A 14,508-nucleotide genomic window follows, 5' to 3' on the forward strand; every position below is an offset into this window, starting at 1 on the left:
GAGTTAGGGAGGATTCCATCCTTTTCTATGTTTTAGAATAGTTTGAGTAGGATTGGTGTCAGTTCTTCTCTGAATGTTTGGTGGAATTCTATGGTGAAACTGGGCCAGGACTTTTTCTTTTTGGTAATTTTTTGATGACCTATTCAATTTCTTCTTTTGTTATGGATATGTTCACCTTTTCTACATCAGTCTGTATTTCAGGTAAGTGGTATGTTTCTAGAAATCTGTCCATTTCTTCCAGATTTTCAAATTTGTTTGAGTACAGTTCTTCATAATATTTTGATATTATCCTTTTTATTTCAGTTGGTTCTGTTGTGATGTCACCCATTTCATTTCTTATTCATGTTATTTGTATTTTCTCCCTCTTTTCTTTTGTTAAATTTGCCAGTGGTTTGTCAGTTTTATTGAGCTTTTCAGAAAACCAATTTTTGGTCTTGTTGATTTTTTTCTGTTGCCCTTCTATTCAAATTTGTGTTTTAAAGAAGTGTATTAAGAGGATTGATGTAGTGAAACCATCTAGGAGGCTGTTGCAGTAGTGCAGTAAAAAATGATAGATTTAACAAAAACAGTGCAAGTAAGAACAGAAATGAGAGACATCTTAGAGGTTGAATCAGTAGAGCATATCAACTGGAAGAGGAAGTTAAGGGAGAAGAAAAGAGTAAAAGATGGCCTCAAGGTTAGATGACTTGAGTACGTGATGCTGATGCCTTTGATGGAGCAAGAGAGAGGAGAAAATCAGGGTTTAAGAAAAAGAAACAAAAGTCAGCTTTGGATGAACTTGAGTTGCCCATGGGATATTCAGATAAAGACTGCTCACCAGAGATAGGGAGATGACAGGACTGAAGCTCAGGAGAGAGGGCTGGGTTGAAATAGAGATTCAGGAATGTCAGTATTCAGGTGGTAGTTGAACTTAGGAACTGAATGAGATCACCCAAGGCAGTAGTACAGAGAAAAGAAGAGAGAGCTGAAGATGGAATTTTAGACATAATGCAGCAACCTGTAACATCACAGCATTTACTATTATATTTGTAATTGTTTACTTGTCCTTTTCTCTAATTAGACTAAGTTCCTTAAAAGCAAGAACCATGCTTCTTAGCTGTATATTTGTGTAGTCCCCACACCTAACACAAATGCCTGACATATATTTAGCTCTCAGTAAATGTTTGTGGAACTGAAGACTTAACATAGATTTAAGAGAATAGGCAAGGGAAAAGGAGGCAGAGATGAAGCTGAAGTCAGGATATGAGGAAAGCCAAGACAGTGTAGAGTTAGAAAGTCAAGGGAAAAGAACACTTTAAGGAGGAGAGAATTCAAAAGAGGTGAGACGAGATGAGGACTAAGATAAAACCATTGGGTTTGGGGATGAGGTGAAAGAGGAACTGTCGTGCAGAAATGAAAAGGAAAGCAGGGCATTGTATGTTGAGGACTACGTACAGTATAAATACAGACACTGTTGTGAAACACTTGGCTATGAAAGGAGAAATTGAAGAACAGGGCAGTGACTTGAGTAATCAGAATTGATGGAAAAGGTTTTGTTGTTTTAAGACAGAAAATTTGAACATTTTTATAAAATGAAGGGAAGGAGCCCTTGGAAAAGGAGTGTTTGAAGATATGTTAACATTGCCCAGGATTAACCTGGAAGTAGTTGGAAATAAGCCTTTATAAGGAGTTTAAGAAGTCCTCTTCTGAGGCAGAAGGAAAGAATGGGTAGTGATTATTGGAAGTGGAGTAACAGGACAGTGGTAGTTCAGGGTAAAAGTCTTGCCTTTCGTGCTAGAGACCCGAATATGATTCCTGGCCACTGCCCCTCAAGTGCAGTCGCCACTCACCTGTTGGTGGAGGCTTTCATGTTGCTATGATACCAAACAGGTTTCAGCAGAGCTTCCAGAATGAGACAGACTAGGAAGAAAGTCCTGGCAATCTGTTTCTGAAAATCAGCCAGTAAAAACCCTACAGATGACAGCAGCTCCATCCCTTTTTGCATGGGGCCATCTCATGGTAACTCACACAGAACAGAGAATGTTGGAGGCTTGATAGGCATAGAGGAAGTGACATATTAAGTGTAAGGAGTTTATAAAAAGGTGGTCAACTAACAGCGAGGCTCCAGATGAACTCAACTAATATGTGAATCCAACATCTTTAATTATTAAACCAACAGGATTTATTGAGCATTTCTTTTTGTAAAATAATAATTGCTGCCATGTATTCATACATCATTGTAACTATGTGCCAGACACTCTACTAAGCACTTTACATAATCTTATTGAGATCTTACAGCTATTCCATGAGGCAGGTATTGTCATCTCCATTTTATCAATGAGGACATATTGAACCTTGCCCAAGTCCACATGGTTAGTAAGTGAAGGTGCCACTATTCAAAGCCAGATCTCCCTGACTGCAGAGTCCAGGCTTCAGTGCACTGTGCTGTGCTCTGCTGTGTGCTGAGGGGCACAAGATGAGCATTAGAAGTGGCTCCTAACAATGGGGCTGGGAAGCGGGGGTAACTGGCTACTCCAATCAGCACTTCTTCGTCTCTCCTCTGGTTTTCATTATCTATAAATTTCTGCTTTAGAACTTTTCTGTGTGCTAGCCTAGACAGTGATTTAAGTATTTCACACCTGAGTAATAGTCAAAGAAGATGACCTTACTTAAAATGTGAGACTTAAGCTGGACTTGGATGGATGGAATCAGATTTGGACAGGCCTTTGTGTTTTGTCTTTCTTCTCCAGTTGCCTTATGTGTTCTGTTTCTCATCATTTATACCTTTTCCTAATCCTAATAATGATGAAATAATGTACATCTACTAGAAGACAGAGATCTCTCCTTTCACCTCTTTGTTTTAGGGTAACTGCCTGTTCTCTCCACTGGTAAGTCATCCATTCTGTACTAACCACCCCTCTGCCTTTTTCCTCCTCCCTCTCCTCCTCACCTTTCCCCAGCGTATCTGTGAGGTGTATAGCCGGAACCCTGCCAGCCTGTTGGAAGAGCAAATTGAAGGTGCCCGGCGGCGAGTCAGTCAGTTACAGCTGAAGATCCAGCAGGAGACTGGTGGCTTAGTGGTGAGTGATGGTAGGCACAGCTCTAGGAAGGACACCATGCAGGTGGACTGGGGGTAGAATTAGGGAGAAAGTTAGGACAGAAGACTTCCTGAGTTGTGCCAGGACCCAAGGCTGAGCTAATAAGTGGTTTGTATTTTACAAAGAAACAAAGGTCAGCAGTTTTTCATTCAGCATTAGAAAGGCTGAACACTTGCGCTGATACTTGGATACCATATAAAGAAAAGCATGTTTCTTGTCCTCCAAGAGCTTACCTTTGCAATGGAAAGAAATGAGTAAGAAAGAAATCAGTGTCTGCTTTAGTTTCCTGATAACTTACCCACTTCTGAGTCGTTTCCTTGAAGTTGATACATATTCCTAGACTAGTTTTACTCATTGCTCACCTGGTAGCATTTTTTTACCACCCACCCTTCAGGTAATGGGTCATCTCAAAGAAATTCAAGTACAAATTAAAGTCAGGCTTAAGTGAGGGATTCCCAGTCAGTTGAGAAGGGTCTATCTCAGCAGCTTTGTGGAAAATCCCAGAAAGGAGACATCTCTGTATCTATTCTAGTCAGGGATTTTACCATTAATGTTTTACTTTAACTGTCTGGATTCAAATCCCAACTTTAGTACTCACCAACTCTCTAAGATCTTGGGCAAGTTACTTAATCTCTGAGTGCCTCAATTTCCTCATTTATAAAATGGAGATCATAATACAAAACAACAATAGGGATATTGGGAGAGTAGGATCATGTCCTTAGCACAGGGGCTGGTATGTGTGTGGCGCTGCCACTGCTGGTGTCAATGTACTTGTGCACCGTGCAGTGGTGAGTCTGAAACACTAGGCTTGGAACCTGGAGGCCTGAGTCCAAGCCCTGGTATACTGTTTTACCTGCCATGTAGCTTGGGCAAATTACTTAAGATCTCTGAGCTTCTATTTCCTCATTTATACTGTAGGGGTAATATTTATACTGTGGGGGTAATAACTGTAACTCAGAGTTGTTGAAAGATTAAATGAGACATAGAGAGTACCTTTCAAACAGTAAAGCACTGTCAACATAATTTCCTCCTCATTGGCTACGTTAGTCAGCCCAGGCCAATACTCCTCAGTAATCTTCAAAGATTCGTTACAGGTTGACCTTTCACACCTTTGTCAGTCACTTACTGAGTTTTTTGTGCTCCTTGATAGTTAGTAAGTTCTTTATGTCTAACATGACTAAGGCAGTAAATACTTTAAGGTCCAGGGTGATAGATAAGTTAGATTGTAGAATTTTGTTAATGGTAAAGCTCCCTTGTCAGGCAGGGGTCATCCTCCTTAGACTGTACAAAGGAAGCAGTATCTGTTCTAGCTAGACAGTTTAAGCCATTGAAACAGAAGAAGCCACTAATTGTAAGCCAAGAAAGCTTTGTTTGGAAGAATGAAACAGTAGGGGCAAAGTTCACAGAATTTGCCCACCCGCTGGGCCTTTCTTTTTTTTAGGACATACTTCCATTGTATAGTGACACCACCCAGAGATCATCAGAAGGTAAGCCCCATATCATCCCCTTTTTCTCTGATATATCTTCAGTACAGGTTTGCTACCTATTGGGCAGATTTGAGGAAAGAAAATACAGAATAATGAGAGAAAGAAGTACAAACATATAGGAAATTGGATATAGCTTAGGCAATAAAAACACGTGCCTTACCAGTAGCACTGAATAGCTAAGTGCCAGGGAGATACTAGATTATGGTCCAGAGAACAGCTTGCCTGACAGCACCTGGCCCTTAGGAGCTCAACAAATACTTGGTGCCAGAAGAAATGGGTAGGAACTAGAAGACAGCTGGGGATGAGTTGAGGAGTAAGAGTGGTTGTGCAACAAAGCTGTGGTGTCTTATTTCTGGAGGGGACATGGCCTGTGCACAGCCATAGAGTTAGATGAGAGCTAGGTGTAGCAGGGTAGAGCATAGTTCTGCCTAGGAGAACATCTGAGTTGAGGGGTCATAAGATGAGAGAGCCAAAGGGAAATTGGTGAAAGAAAGGGGGGTGGCTGCTCTCCTTTTCTTGCCCTGTGCACAGGTTCCCAGAATAAAGTTTTTCTTTCCTCTGGAACACAGCTCTTTCCTTACTGCATACACTATTTTCTCCTCAGGCCGTCTCTCTCTCGATTCCCAGGAGGGGGACAGTGGCTTGGACTCTGGACCAGAACGCTTTCCTTCCCTCAGTGAAGTGAGTGCCTCCAGGGACAGGGCCTGCTTCAAGATGTACATTCTGCATCCCTGTAGGCCCCTAATGGTTCTGTTGCTCACCAGTTGCACAAGGCTTCTGGCCTGTCACCTATAGACTTCTATAGTTCTGCTTCCAAGGATTTTAGTCAACTATGCCCTGAACTCCAGAAGAGGGGGTTTCAAATGCATCCTACCTTGAAGACCATCAAATCTGCCTATTTTTTTTTTTTTTAAATCATAGTCATTGCTGTTATACAAAGAGTAGGGAGGAGAGTGAGACTGTGTTGTTAACTCTAGCAAGCCTTTGAGTATAAGGGAGCAGAGACGTAAGTCCTCTAAAATGATGACTCAACCAGAAACACATTTTTACCTGACTGGGAACAACATCATCTTAGATTAACACAGTGAACCTGGCCTAATCAGAAGTGGCAGTCTCTCTTTCTGCTCCATGGATCTTTTTCTACCTGAACAGTTCATCTTTTCTGAAATGGTCAAAGAATATTAGGAGTATGGCCTTAAAGGTTATCCCTTCTAAGTAGTCTTGAGTTTCCATACTCAATATGAAAATAAGGACAAATGGGAGAGGTACTAATAATTTTAGCAAAATATTTACTTAGCTAGGTTAATTAAATATGTGAATAAGTAGTTGAAAGCATGTTAAAAACCTATTGCAGATAACTGTTGGAATTTTACTTCATTCCTGCTTCTGTCTTTCCACGGGAAAATGCTGAATATATATGAAAGGACAAGAATGTGGGAGAGTCACCAAGAAAGGGAAGGCAAGATCCTAAATAATCTAGAGTTGACATACATTACTGCAGAAAGGACATAGAGGTGGTGGCATCTGATCTCCAACCTCAAGACAGGGAGACAGAATCACCATCAGAAGCCCAAGGCCAGCCATGCTGCCACCCCCTAGCCTTTTTACCATTTCTGACATCAACAGTCCCTCCCCATGGCACTCTCTTCTACTTCTCTGTTGGGTTCGATAATTCATTTCAGTGGCCACACAGAACTCACAGACAATACTCACAGTTATGGAGTTTATTAGGGAAGTAACAGGCCCCAGTTAGGAACACTCTCAGGATACAGTTCTTCAATCAGAACAGTCTCTCCTCTCCTATGCCCTCAGGCATGCCAACCTGACTCTCGGTCTTTTGGCCTGGACGCTGCCGACAGGGGTACCTAGATGCACTACACTCCATTCCACCAGCAAGCCTCCTGCGAAAAGGCACTCAGCTTTTTTTGCCCCGTGGGCTGGCCAAGCCCGCAGCTCTGTATCATGGCTCTTGGTTCCTCTGCAGTCATCTCAGCCAGTCATCTCTGCTATCTCTCTGCCAAGGAGGTCTAGCTCAGGGATCTCGGGTCCAAGGATACACTCCAGTCCACCTCCAGTTCTTCTCTCTTGAAAGCAGTGAGATCCCACTTCTGCCTCTCAAAAAAAACCAAACTCACTGCCGTTGAGTCGGTTCTGACTCATAGCAACCTCTCCTTGCGTTTCCGAGGCATTCTGTCTATGGAAGTAGATTGCCCTGTCTTCCTTCCCAGGAGTGGCTGGAGGGTTTGAACTGTCCTTCTGGTTAGCAGTCAAATGCCTTAGGGACCATGCCACCAGAGCTCCTCCTTTTGCCTCCAGGGAGGGCTCATTTTACCCCTAGCAGATTGACAAAACTATCCAATCCCTACATTAGAGTTCCAAACATCTTATTTGCATGGGCCCCACTCAGTAATCTGGTGGGCATTACAAAGACAGTGGCTAGTCCCCATACCAACTAATTCACTGCTCTACAATTACCCTGAGGGCTCAATACCTGGGGAGCATTGTAGTTTAGTGATGAAGCATGTGGGCTGCAAACTGAGACTGCCTAAATTGAATACAGGGAATACCACATTGCTAACTATTTACCTTTAGCAAGTCTCATAACCTCTCCAAATCTTAGTTTCCTCTTATGAAAAGTAAGAGGAATTATAGTACCTCCTCAGAGGATTTTGTGAGAATTAAATGAGGTAATATATAATTAAGGGCTTAGTATCTTGCCTGGCACTGAGTAAGTACTGAATTTATATTAACCAATGTTATGAGTATGATTAGCACCACCAGGTGAGCTTCTGGATTAGGCTCCTTACTGAATTCTCTGTTCCTATAGTCATTGATGAATCGGAACTCGGTACTCTCAGACCCTGGGCTGGACAGCCCGCGAACCTCACCTGTGATCGTGGCCAGAATGGCTCAGCACCATAGGCGGCAAGGCTCAGATGCACCAATCCCCCCTACCAGCGACCAGGTGAGTGAGCCAGAGCACACAGGATCTGCAGTTTTCCTTTCCCCTTTTCTGAAATGAGAGTGAGGGGTTGGGTGCTATCAATCTATGACCTTGAATAAGCCATGTTGTTCCAGCTACTCAAAATTTGAGATAGACACTCACCTAGAAAATAAATAGTAAAGGAAAAACAGAATGTAAAGAGGTACATGAAGAAGGGTATCTCAGGTGCTTGGTGAAGAGTCAGTGGTGTATCTTCAGGGAAGTGATGTCTAAGGAGAAGAGAGCCTCTCTTCCTTTAGTGTCTGTGGAGGATGGAAAGTAGATTTGTTCACTATTTCTCTAGAACAGTAATTTTCAGTTTCCTCTTTCCCTAGCAGAATCCTTTTTATCAATAAAATCTTATTATTTGGAAGGCTAATATAGAAAATAGATTAAAACTCAGCTCCCCTAGGACCTTTCCTGATCAGCCTCGCCCGAACCTGAGGTTCTTCAAAAACCTGGTTTGAAAGTCACCACTCTCAAGAATAGCACTAGGTCCAGGGGACATTGCAGGAAGGCAGGTTTTGGCTCAATGCAAAAAGCAGCTAAAGAATCTGTTTGCCTGCCTAGTAGTGAAAGGGACTGACTTGAGAGCCAGGGAATTGCCTGTCATAGTTCAGGCAGAAGCTAGGTCACTCCCTGTTGGGGACATTGGGAAGAGATCTCCTATTTTTTAAAACAATGTTTGTTAAAAGTCAGTTGTCTGCTGGCAACATTGTGGTTTTTGCCATACCCATATACCAAGAGTATAATGTTTTCTTAGTGTTTTTCTTTAAGCTAACTCATTTCTTTTTACATAAGTTCACTTTAAAGGAAATCTTATATCACTACCTTAAATTAAAACCTATATCACACACTATAAATGCAAGGTAAATGTAAAAATAAATATAATTCTGGGAATAATTTTATTAAATTCTAGCAAAAAACCTACCAAACATTCTAAATAGACTACTACCTTTTATATTAAAAAGAGGGGAAAAAAGCCTCTTTCATAATATGTCTCTGGATGAGTACATAGTAAAGTGATGTTTATTGCTTCTGATGAGGGAGGGAGACGTGGGTGGATGACTTTTACTCTATCCTTTTAGATCCTTTTAATTGTACTACATGAATGTGCTAAAATTTTTACTCCAAAATTGGATAAACTGAAAAACAAATTCTAGCTTAGATTCTGCTGCTTATCAAAGGCTTGAATTAAGCATGAGACTTATTTTGCCTTTGTAAAAGATGTTAAAGGTATACTAGCATGAGGCTGAAACTTTCTTCTGCATTAAGTAAAATGATTGAAAGAGAACTGAAAGGAATTTTCTTACAATATGATTCACTGTTATTTAATGCCATGTCCACATACTACCTAGAATCATCTCACGCCTCAACAAAAACCATCTTATCTAAAATTGTCTAGAGTTTCACCAATGGTGTGCTTCCCACACTGAAAAATAGGAGATGATGTGTGCAAACAGTGAGTTGTGACCTGTTCGTGAGTTGTGAAATCAATATAGTAGGTCAAGATCAGCATTATTGTAATGAAGTGGAATCAAATAGTGTGGGGAAAAAAAATGTCAGTTTATTGTATCTAATAAGATACAACTATACTAATAAGTATAGTTTTGTGAAGGAATATACAGAATCACTGTACCAAGACGAATTGGTCAACCTTCAGCCATTTCAGGAGATACCATATGATCAAGTAGTGATGGTGTTGAGGAAGAAGTCCAGTTGCACTGAAGGCATTAGTGAAAAACAAGGATCCAGGAATTGATGGAATAGTCATTGAGATATTTCAACAAACAGATACAGCACTGGAGATACTCACTCATTTATGCCAAGAAACTCGGACGACAGCTACCTGGCCAACCAACTGGAAAAGATACATATTGGTGCCTATTCCCAAGAAAGGTGATCTAACAGAATGTGGAAATTACTGAACAATGTCATACACAAGTAAAATTTTGCTGAAGATAATTAAAAAATAGTTGCAGCATATATCAACATGAAACTGACAAAAATTCAGGCTGGATTCAGAAGAGGGCGTGGAATGAGGAATATCATTGCTTATGTCAGATGGATATTGGCTGAAATCAGAGAATACCAGAAAGATGTTCACCTGTGATTTATTGACTATGCAAAGGCATTTAACTGTGTGGATCATAACGAATGATAGATAAAATTGCAAAGAATGAGAATTCCAGAACATTTAATTGTATTCCTGAGGAACCTGTACATAGACCAAGAGACAGTCATTTGAGCAGAACAAGGGGATATTGCTTGGTTTAAAATCAGAACGGTATGCATCAAGGTTGTATCCTTTCAGCATACTTTTTTGATCTGTATGCCGAGCAAATAATCTGAGAAGCTGTACTATATGAAGAAGGATGTGGCATTGGGATTGGAGAAAGAAGACTTATTAACAACCTGCAATATGCAGATGATACAACTTTGCTTGCTGGAAAGGAAGAAGACTTGAAGCACTTACTGATAAAGATAGGAAAAACTATAGCCTTCATATGGATAATATCTCAACATAAAGAAAACAAGAATCCTCACAACTGGACCAGTAAGTGAAATCATGATAGTTGGAGAAAAGATTGAAGTTGTCAAGGATTTCATTTTACTTGGATCCATAATCAGTACCCACGGAAGCAGGAGTCAGGAAATCAAATGACATATTGCACTGGGCAAATCTTCTGCCAAAGACCAAAGATGTTACTTTGAAGACTAAGGTGTGCCTGATCTAAGCCATAGTATTTTCAGTAACCTTATATGCATGTGAGAGCTGGACAGTGAATAAAGAAGACTGCATTTGTATTGTTGTGTTGGCGAAGAATATTGAATATACCATGGATTTCTAGAAGAATGAACCCTATCTGTCTTGGAGGAAGTACAACTGAAATGCTCCTTTGAAGCAAGAATGGCTCAACTTCATCTTATCTACTTTGGTCATGTTGTCTGAAGGGATTGGTCCCTAGAGAAGGATATCATTCTTGGTAAAGTAGAGGGTTCAACCTGAGTTTTAATGAGATGGATTGACACAGTGGCTATAACGACGGGCTAAAGCATGGCAGTGACTGTGAGGATGTTGCAAGATGGGACACTGTCTTGTTCTTTTGTACATAGGGTTACTATGAGTCAGAACTGATTCAACAGTACTAACAATGACATAGTTTTGTGAACCTGATGTTTGAGTTATATGTCTTAGTTACATATGTGTGTACCAAATTACAGTGAAAAATGGATTTGTTATTGGCAGTAATAGTCCTAAAAGTTTGAAAGCCACTATTTTAGGGTTCCTTTTTTTTTTTTAATTGTGGTAAAATTTATATAACAAAACACTTGCCATTTTAACTATACAGTGAATATTAATCACATTCTCCACATGAATCATCTTCACTATTCATTCCCAAATGTTTTACATCACTATAAACAGAAATTCTGTGTCTCTTAAGAAGTAACTCCCCATCATCCCCATAGCCCCTGGTCTCCATGCATTTGCCTATTCTAGATACTTCATATAAGTGGGATCATATAATACTTGCCCTTCTGTGCCTGACATTTCACTCAGCATGTATTCAAAGTTTACCTGTGTTGTAGCATGTATCAGAAATTCATTCCTTTTTATGACTGAATAATATCATATTGTATGTTTATACACACAGGCCAGGGCCCAAGCTATGTGGGTACAGGGCTCAAGGTTGCTTTGCTTGGTGGCAGCTCTATCTAAGTCCAGGGCATGAGGTAGGCAGGTGCGGGGCTCAGAGCTTCTTGACTTGGAGGTGGCTTTAACTACTTTAAGGCCGGGGCCTGAGGTAGGCAGGTGCGGGGCTCAGGGCTTCTTCACTTTGGGGTGGCTCTAACTACTTTAAGGCTGGGGCCTGAGGCAGGCAGGTGCTGGGCTTGGGGCAGCTTTGTTTGGGGACAGCTCTATCCATTTTAAGGCTGGGTCCCAAGGTGAGCGAGCATGGGGCTCAGGGCTGCTTCGCTTGGGAGTGGCTCTTATCTATTTCAAGGCTGGGGCCCGAGGTAGGCAGGCACCTGGCTCGGGGCTACTTCACTTGGGGGCAGCCCTATCTACTGTAAGGCTGGGGCCCAAGGTAGGTGGGCGCAAAGCAGTTAGAAATAACTAAGGGAGATGAACTTGTCTGTCAATTTGTCATCCTGTGGTGGCTATGTGTTGCTGTGAAGCTGGAGGCTATGCTACCAGTTGTAAAATGGCAGCAGGGTTACCCATGGTGAACAGGTTTCAGCAGAGCTTACGGGCTAAGACAGACTCAGAAGAAGGAAGAGGCCATCCACTTCTCATACAATTGGCCAGTGAAAACCTTATGAATAGCAGTGAAACACTGTCTGATATATTACTGGAAAACTTTATGAATAGCCCTGAAACATTGTCTGATGTAGTGCCGGAGGATGAGCCCCTCAGGTCAGAAGGCACTCAGAATTAGACTGGGGAAGAGGTGACTTCTCAGAGTAGAGACGACCTTGGCAATATGGATAGAGTTAACCATCTGGGACCTCCATTAGCTAATGTGGCACAATTCAAAATGAGTAGAAACAAATGCAAATATTCATTAATACTCAGAAGATGGAATGTATGAAATATGAATCTAGGAAAATTGGAAGTTGTCAAAAATTAAATGGAACACATAAAGATCAATATCCTAGGCATTAGTGAGCTGAAATGAACTGGTTTTGGCCATTTTGAATCAGACAGCTCTATGATCTGCTGTGCCAGAAATGACAAATTGAAGAGGAATGATGTGGCATTCATCGTAACAAAGACTGTTTCAAGATCTGTCCTGAAATACAGCACTGTCAGTGATAGGATAATATCCATAAGCCTACAAGGAAGACCAGTTAATACTACTGTTACTCAAATCTGTGCACCAACCACCAAAGCCAAAGATTTCTACCAACTTCTGCAGTCTGAAATTGAGCAAACACAAGATGTGTGGATTATCACTGATGACTGAAATGCAAAAGTTGGAAACAAAAAAGAGTCAGTTACTGGTAGTTGGAAAATATGGCCTTGCTGATAGAAATGATGCTGGAGATCACATGATAGAATTTTGCAAGACTAGTGACTTATTCAGGACCTCTGGTAGTGTAGTACCTAAGGCACTTGACTGCTAACCAGAAGGCTGGTGGTTCAAACCCACCAGCCACTCCTTGGAAGGAAGATGGGGCAATCTACTTCCATAGTGTTACTGCCTCAGAAACCCAAGGAGGGGTCGCTATGAGTTGGGTTCAACTCGACGGCACATAACAACAACAGTGACTTATTCATTGCACATACCTTTTTCCAACAACATAAGCGACATCTGTACACGTGGACTTCACCAGATGGAATACACAGGATTCAGATTGACTGCATCTGTGGCAAGAGACAATGGAGAAGTTCAGTATCTTCAGCAAAAACAAAGCCAGGAGCAGGAGCTGATTGTGGAACAGACCATCAACTGCTCATATGCACATTCAAGTTGAAGTTGAAGACAATTTAAAAAAGTCCATGAAAGCCAAAATACGACCTTGATAATATCCCTCCTGAATTTAGAGACCATTTAAAGAATAGATTTGATGCATTGAACACCAATGACCTAACACCAGAGGAATTATGGAATGACATCAAATATGTCATCCATGAACAAAGCAAGAGATAATTAAAAAGACAAGAAAGGAAGAAAAGACCAAAATAGATGTCTGAAGCAATTCTGAAACTTGCCCCTGAGCAGAGTTGCTAAAGCAGATGGAAAAAATGACAAGATAAAACAGCTGAACAGAAGATTTAGAAGAGCAGCTTAAGAAGACAAAGCCAATTATCATAATGAAACGTGCAAAGACCTGGAGTTAGAAAACCAAAAAGGAAGAACACGCTCGGCATTTCTCAAACTGAGAGAACTGAGGGAAAAATGTAAGCCTCAAGTTGCAGTATTCTATGGGCAGAATATTGAGTGATACAGGAAGCATCAAAAGAAGATGGAGATGACTTCCGGTAAGATGGAGGGATAGGCAAACAAGCAACACAGACCCTCTTCACAAAGAAAAGAAAAACCAATTGACAGAGATACAGAAGATAATCTTGGGACCCTGAGCTTTGAAAGGAACTATACAGAAGTGGATTAGGCACCAACTAGTGGCAAAACCTGAATGAAAACAATGAGTACAGAGACAATTGGAGCTGCGGACTGTCAGCTACTCTGACGAGACCAACAGCCTGAATATTTCCAAGTGGTGTTGGGACCTGAGAATTGACCTAAAGATCAGTCCTGGTCACCAAGGGTTACAGGGACAACTGCACTGGTGGCCTATGACCAGGAAGGGAAACAACAAGGAGGGAGACAACCTGAGCTGTGGACTTGCTGCTGTCCAGAGGGTGCAGCCATTTTGATTGTTTATAAGTGGCAACCATTTTGGATATTTAAAGTGACTGAGGGCGTAGCCATTTTGAGTGTTTATAAGTGGCAACCATTTTGGATTTTAAAGTGATAGCATTCTTACTCAGATTCCAGGCACCTAAGAACAGGCTCTGTTTGCCAGGGTCAGCAAGGACATACGAGAGGCTCACAAAGGAAAGGAAACAGGTGAGCACTTATACATAAGTCTTGTCATCTAGTGAATAGAGGAGCACAGCACAGTACCCTGCTTACATAGATAACATACAAACAAAACAAAGAAAACTAAAATTGTGAGCAAGTCACTCCAACATATAATCACCAATTAAATATAAACACAAAAAATGTCACAATGCCTCGGAGACAACAGAGCATCACATTCCACACAAAGAAGCAAGATAAAGCAGGAGAAACAAGGGACCAGGATACAGACCCAAAACACATCCCTGAGGAAGACGCAGCATTGGAACTCCCTGATAAAAGAATTCAAAAGAATTATATTTAGATATCTTCAAAGGATTGAGAGACAGACCAAGGAATACACAGACAAAACCCCAGAAGAATTCTGGAAG

The 14,508-nt window shown here is 41.2% G+C and overlaps 1 protein-coding gene across 1 annotated transcript in view; it reads left to right on the top strand.

Moving 5' to 3' along the window:
* The window catches only part of ARHGEF11 (Rho guanine nucleotide exchange factor 11), a 229,429-nt gene that overhangs the window by 165,406 nt on the left and 49,515 nt on the right, over positions 1-14,508 (top strand). The window contains exons 6-9 of the mRNA XM_007948600.1: positions 2,940-3,059; positions 4,519-4,564; positions 5,169-5,245; positions 7,392-7,529. Of these exons, the coding sequence (XP_007946791.1) occupies positions 2,940-3,059; positions 4,519-4,564; positions 5,169-5,245; positions 7,392-7,529 (381 nt within the window). The remainder of the gene's footprint in view (positions 1-2,939; positions 3,060-4,518; positions 4,565-5,168; positions 5,246-7,391; positions 7,530-14,508) is intronic.

This window comes from Orycteropus afer, unplaced genomic scaffold (genome assembly GCF_000298275.1).
Source record: "Orycteropus afer afer isolate SDZICR_OR568_19922 unplaced genomic scaffold, OryAfe1.0 scaffold00217, whole genome shotgun sequence".
NCBI lineage: Eukaryota > Metazoa > Chordata > Mammalia > Tubulidentata > Orycteropodidae > Orycteropus > Orycteropus afer.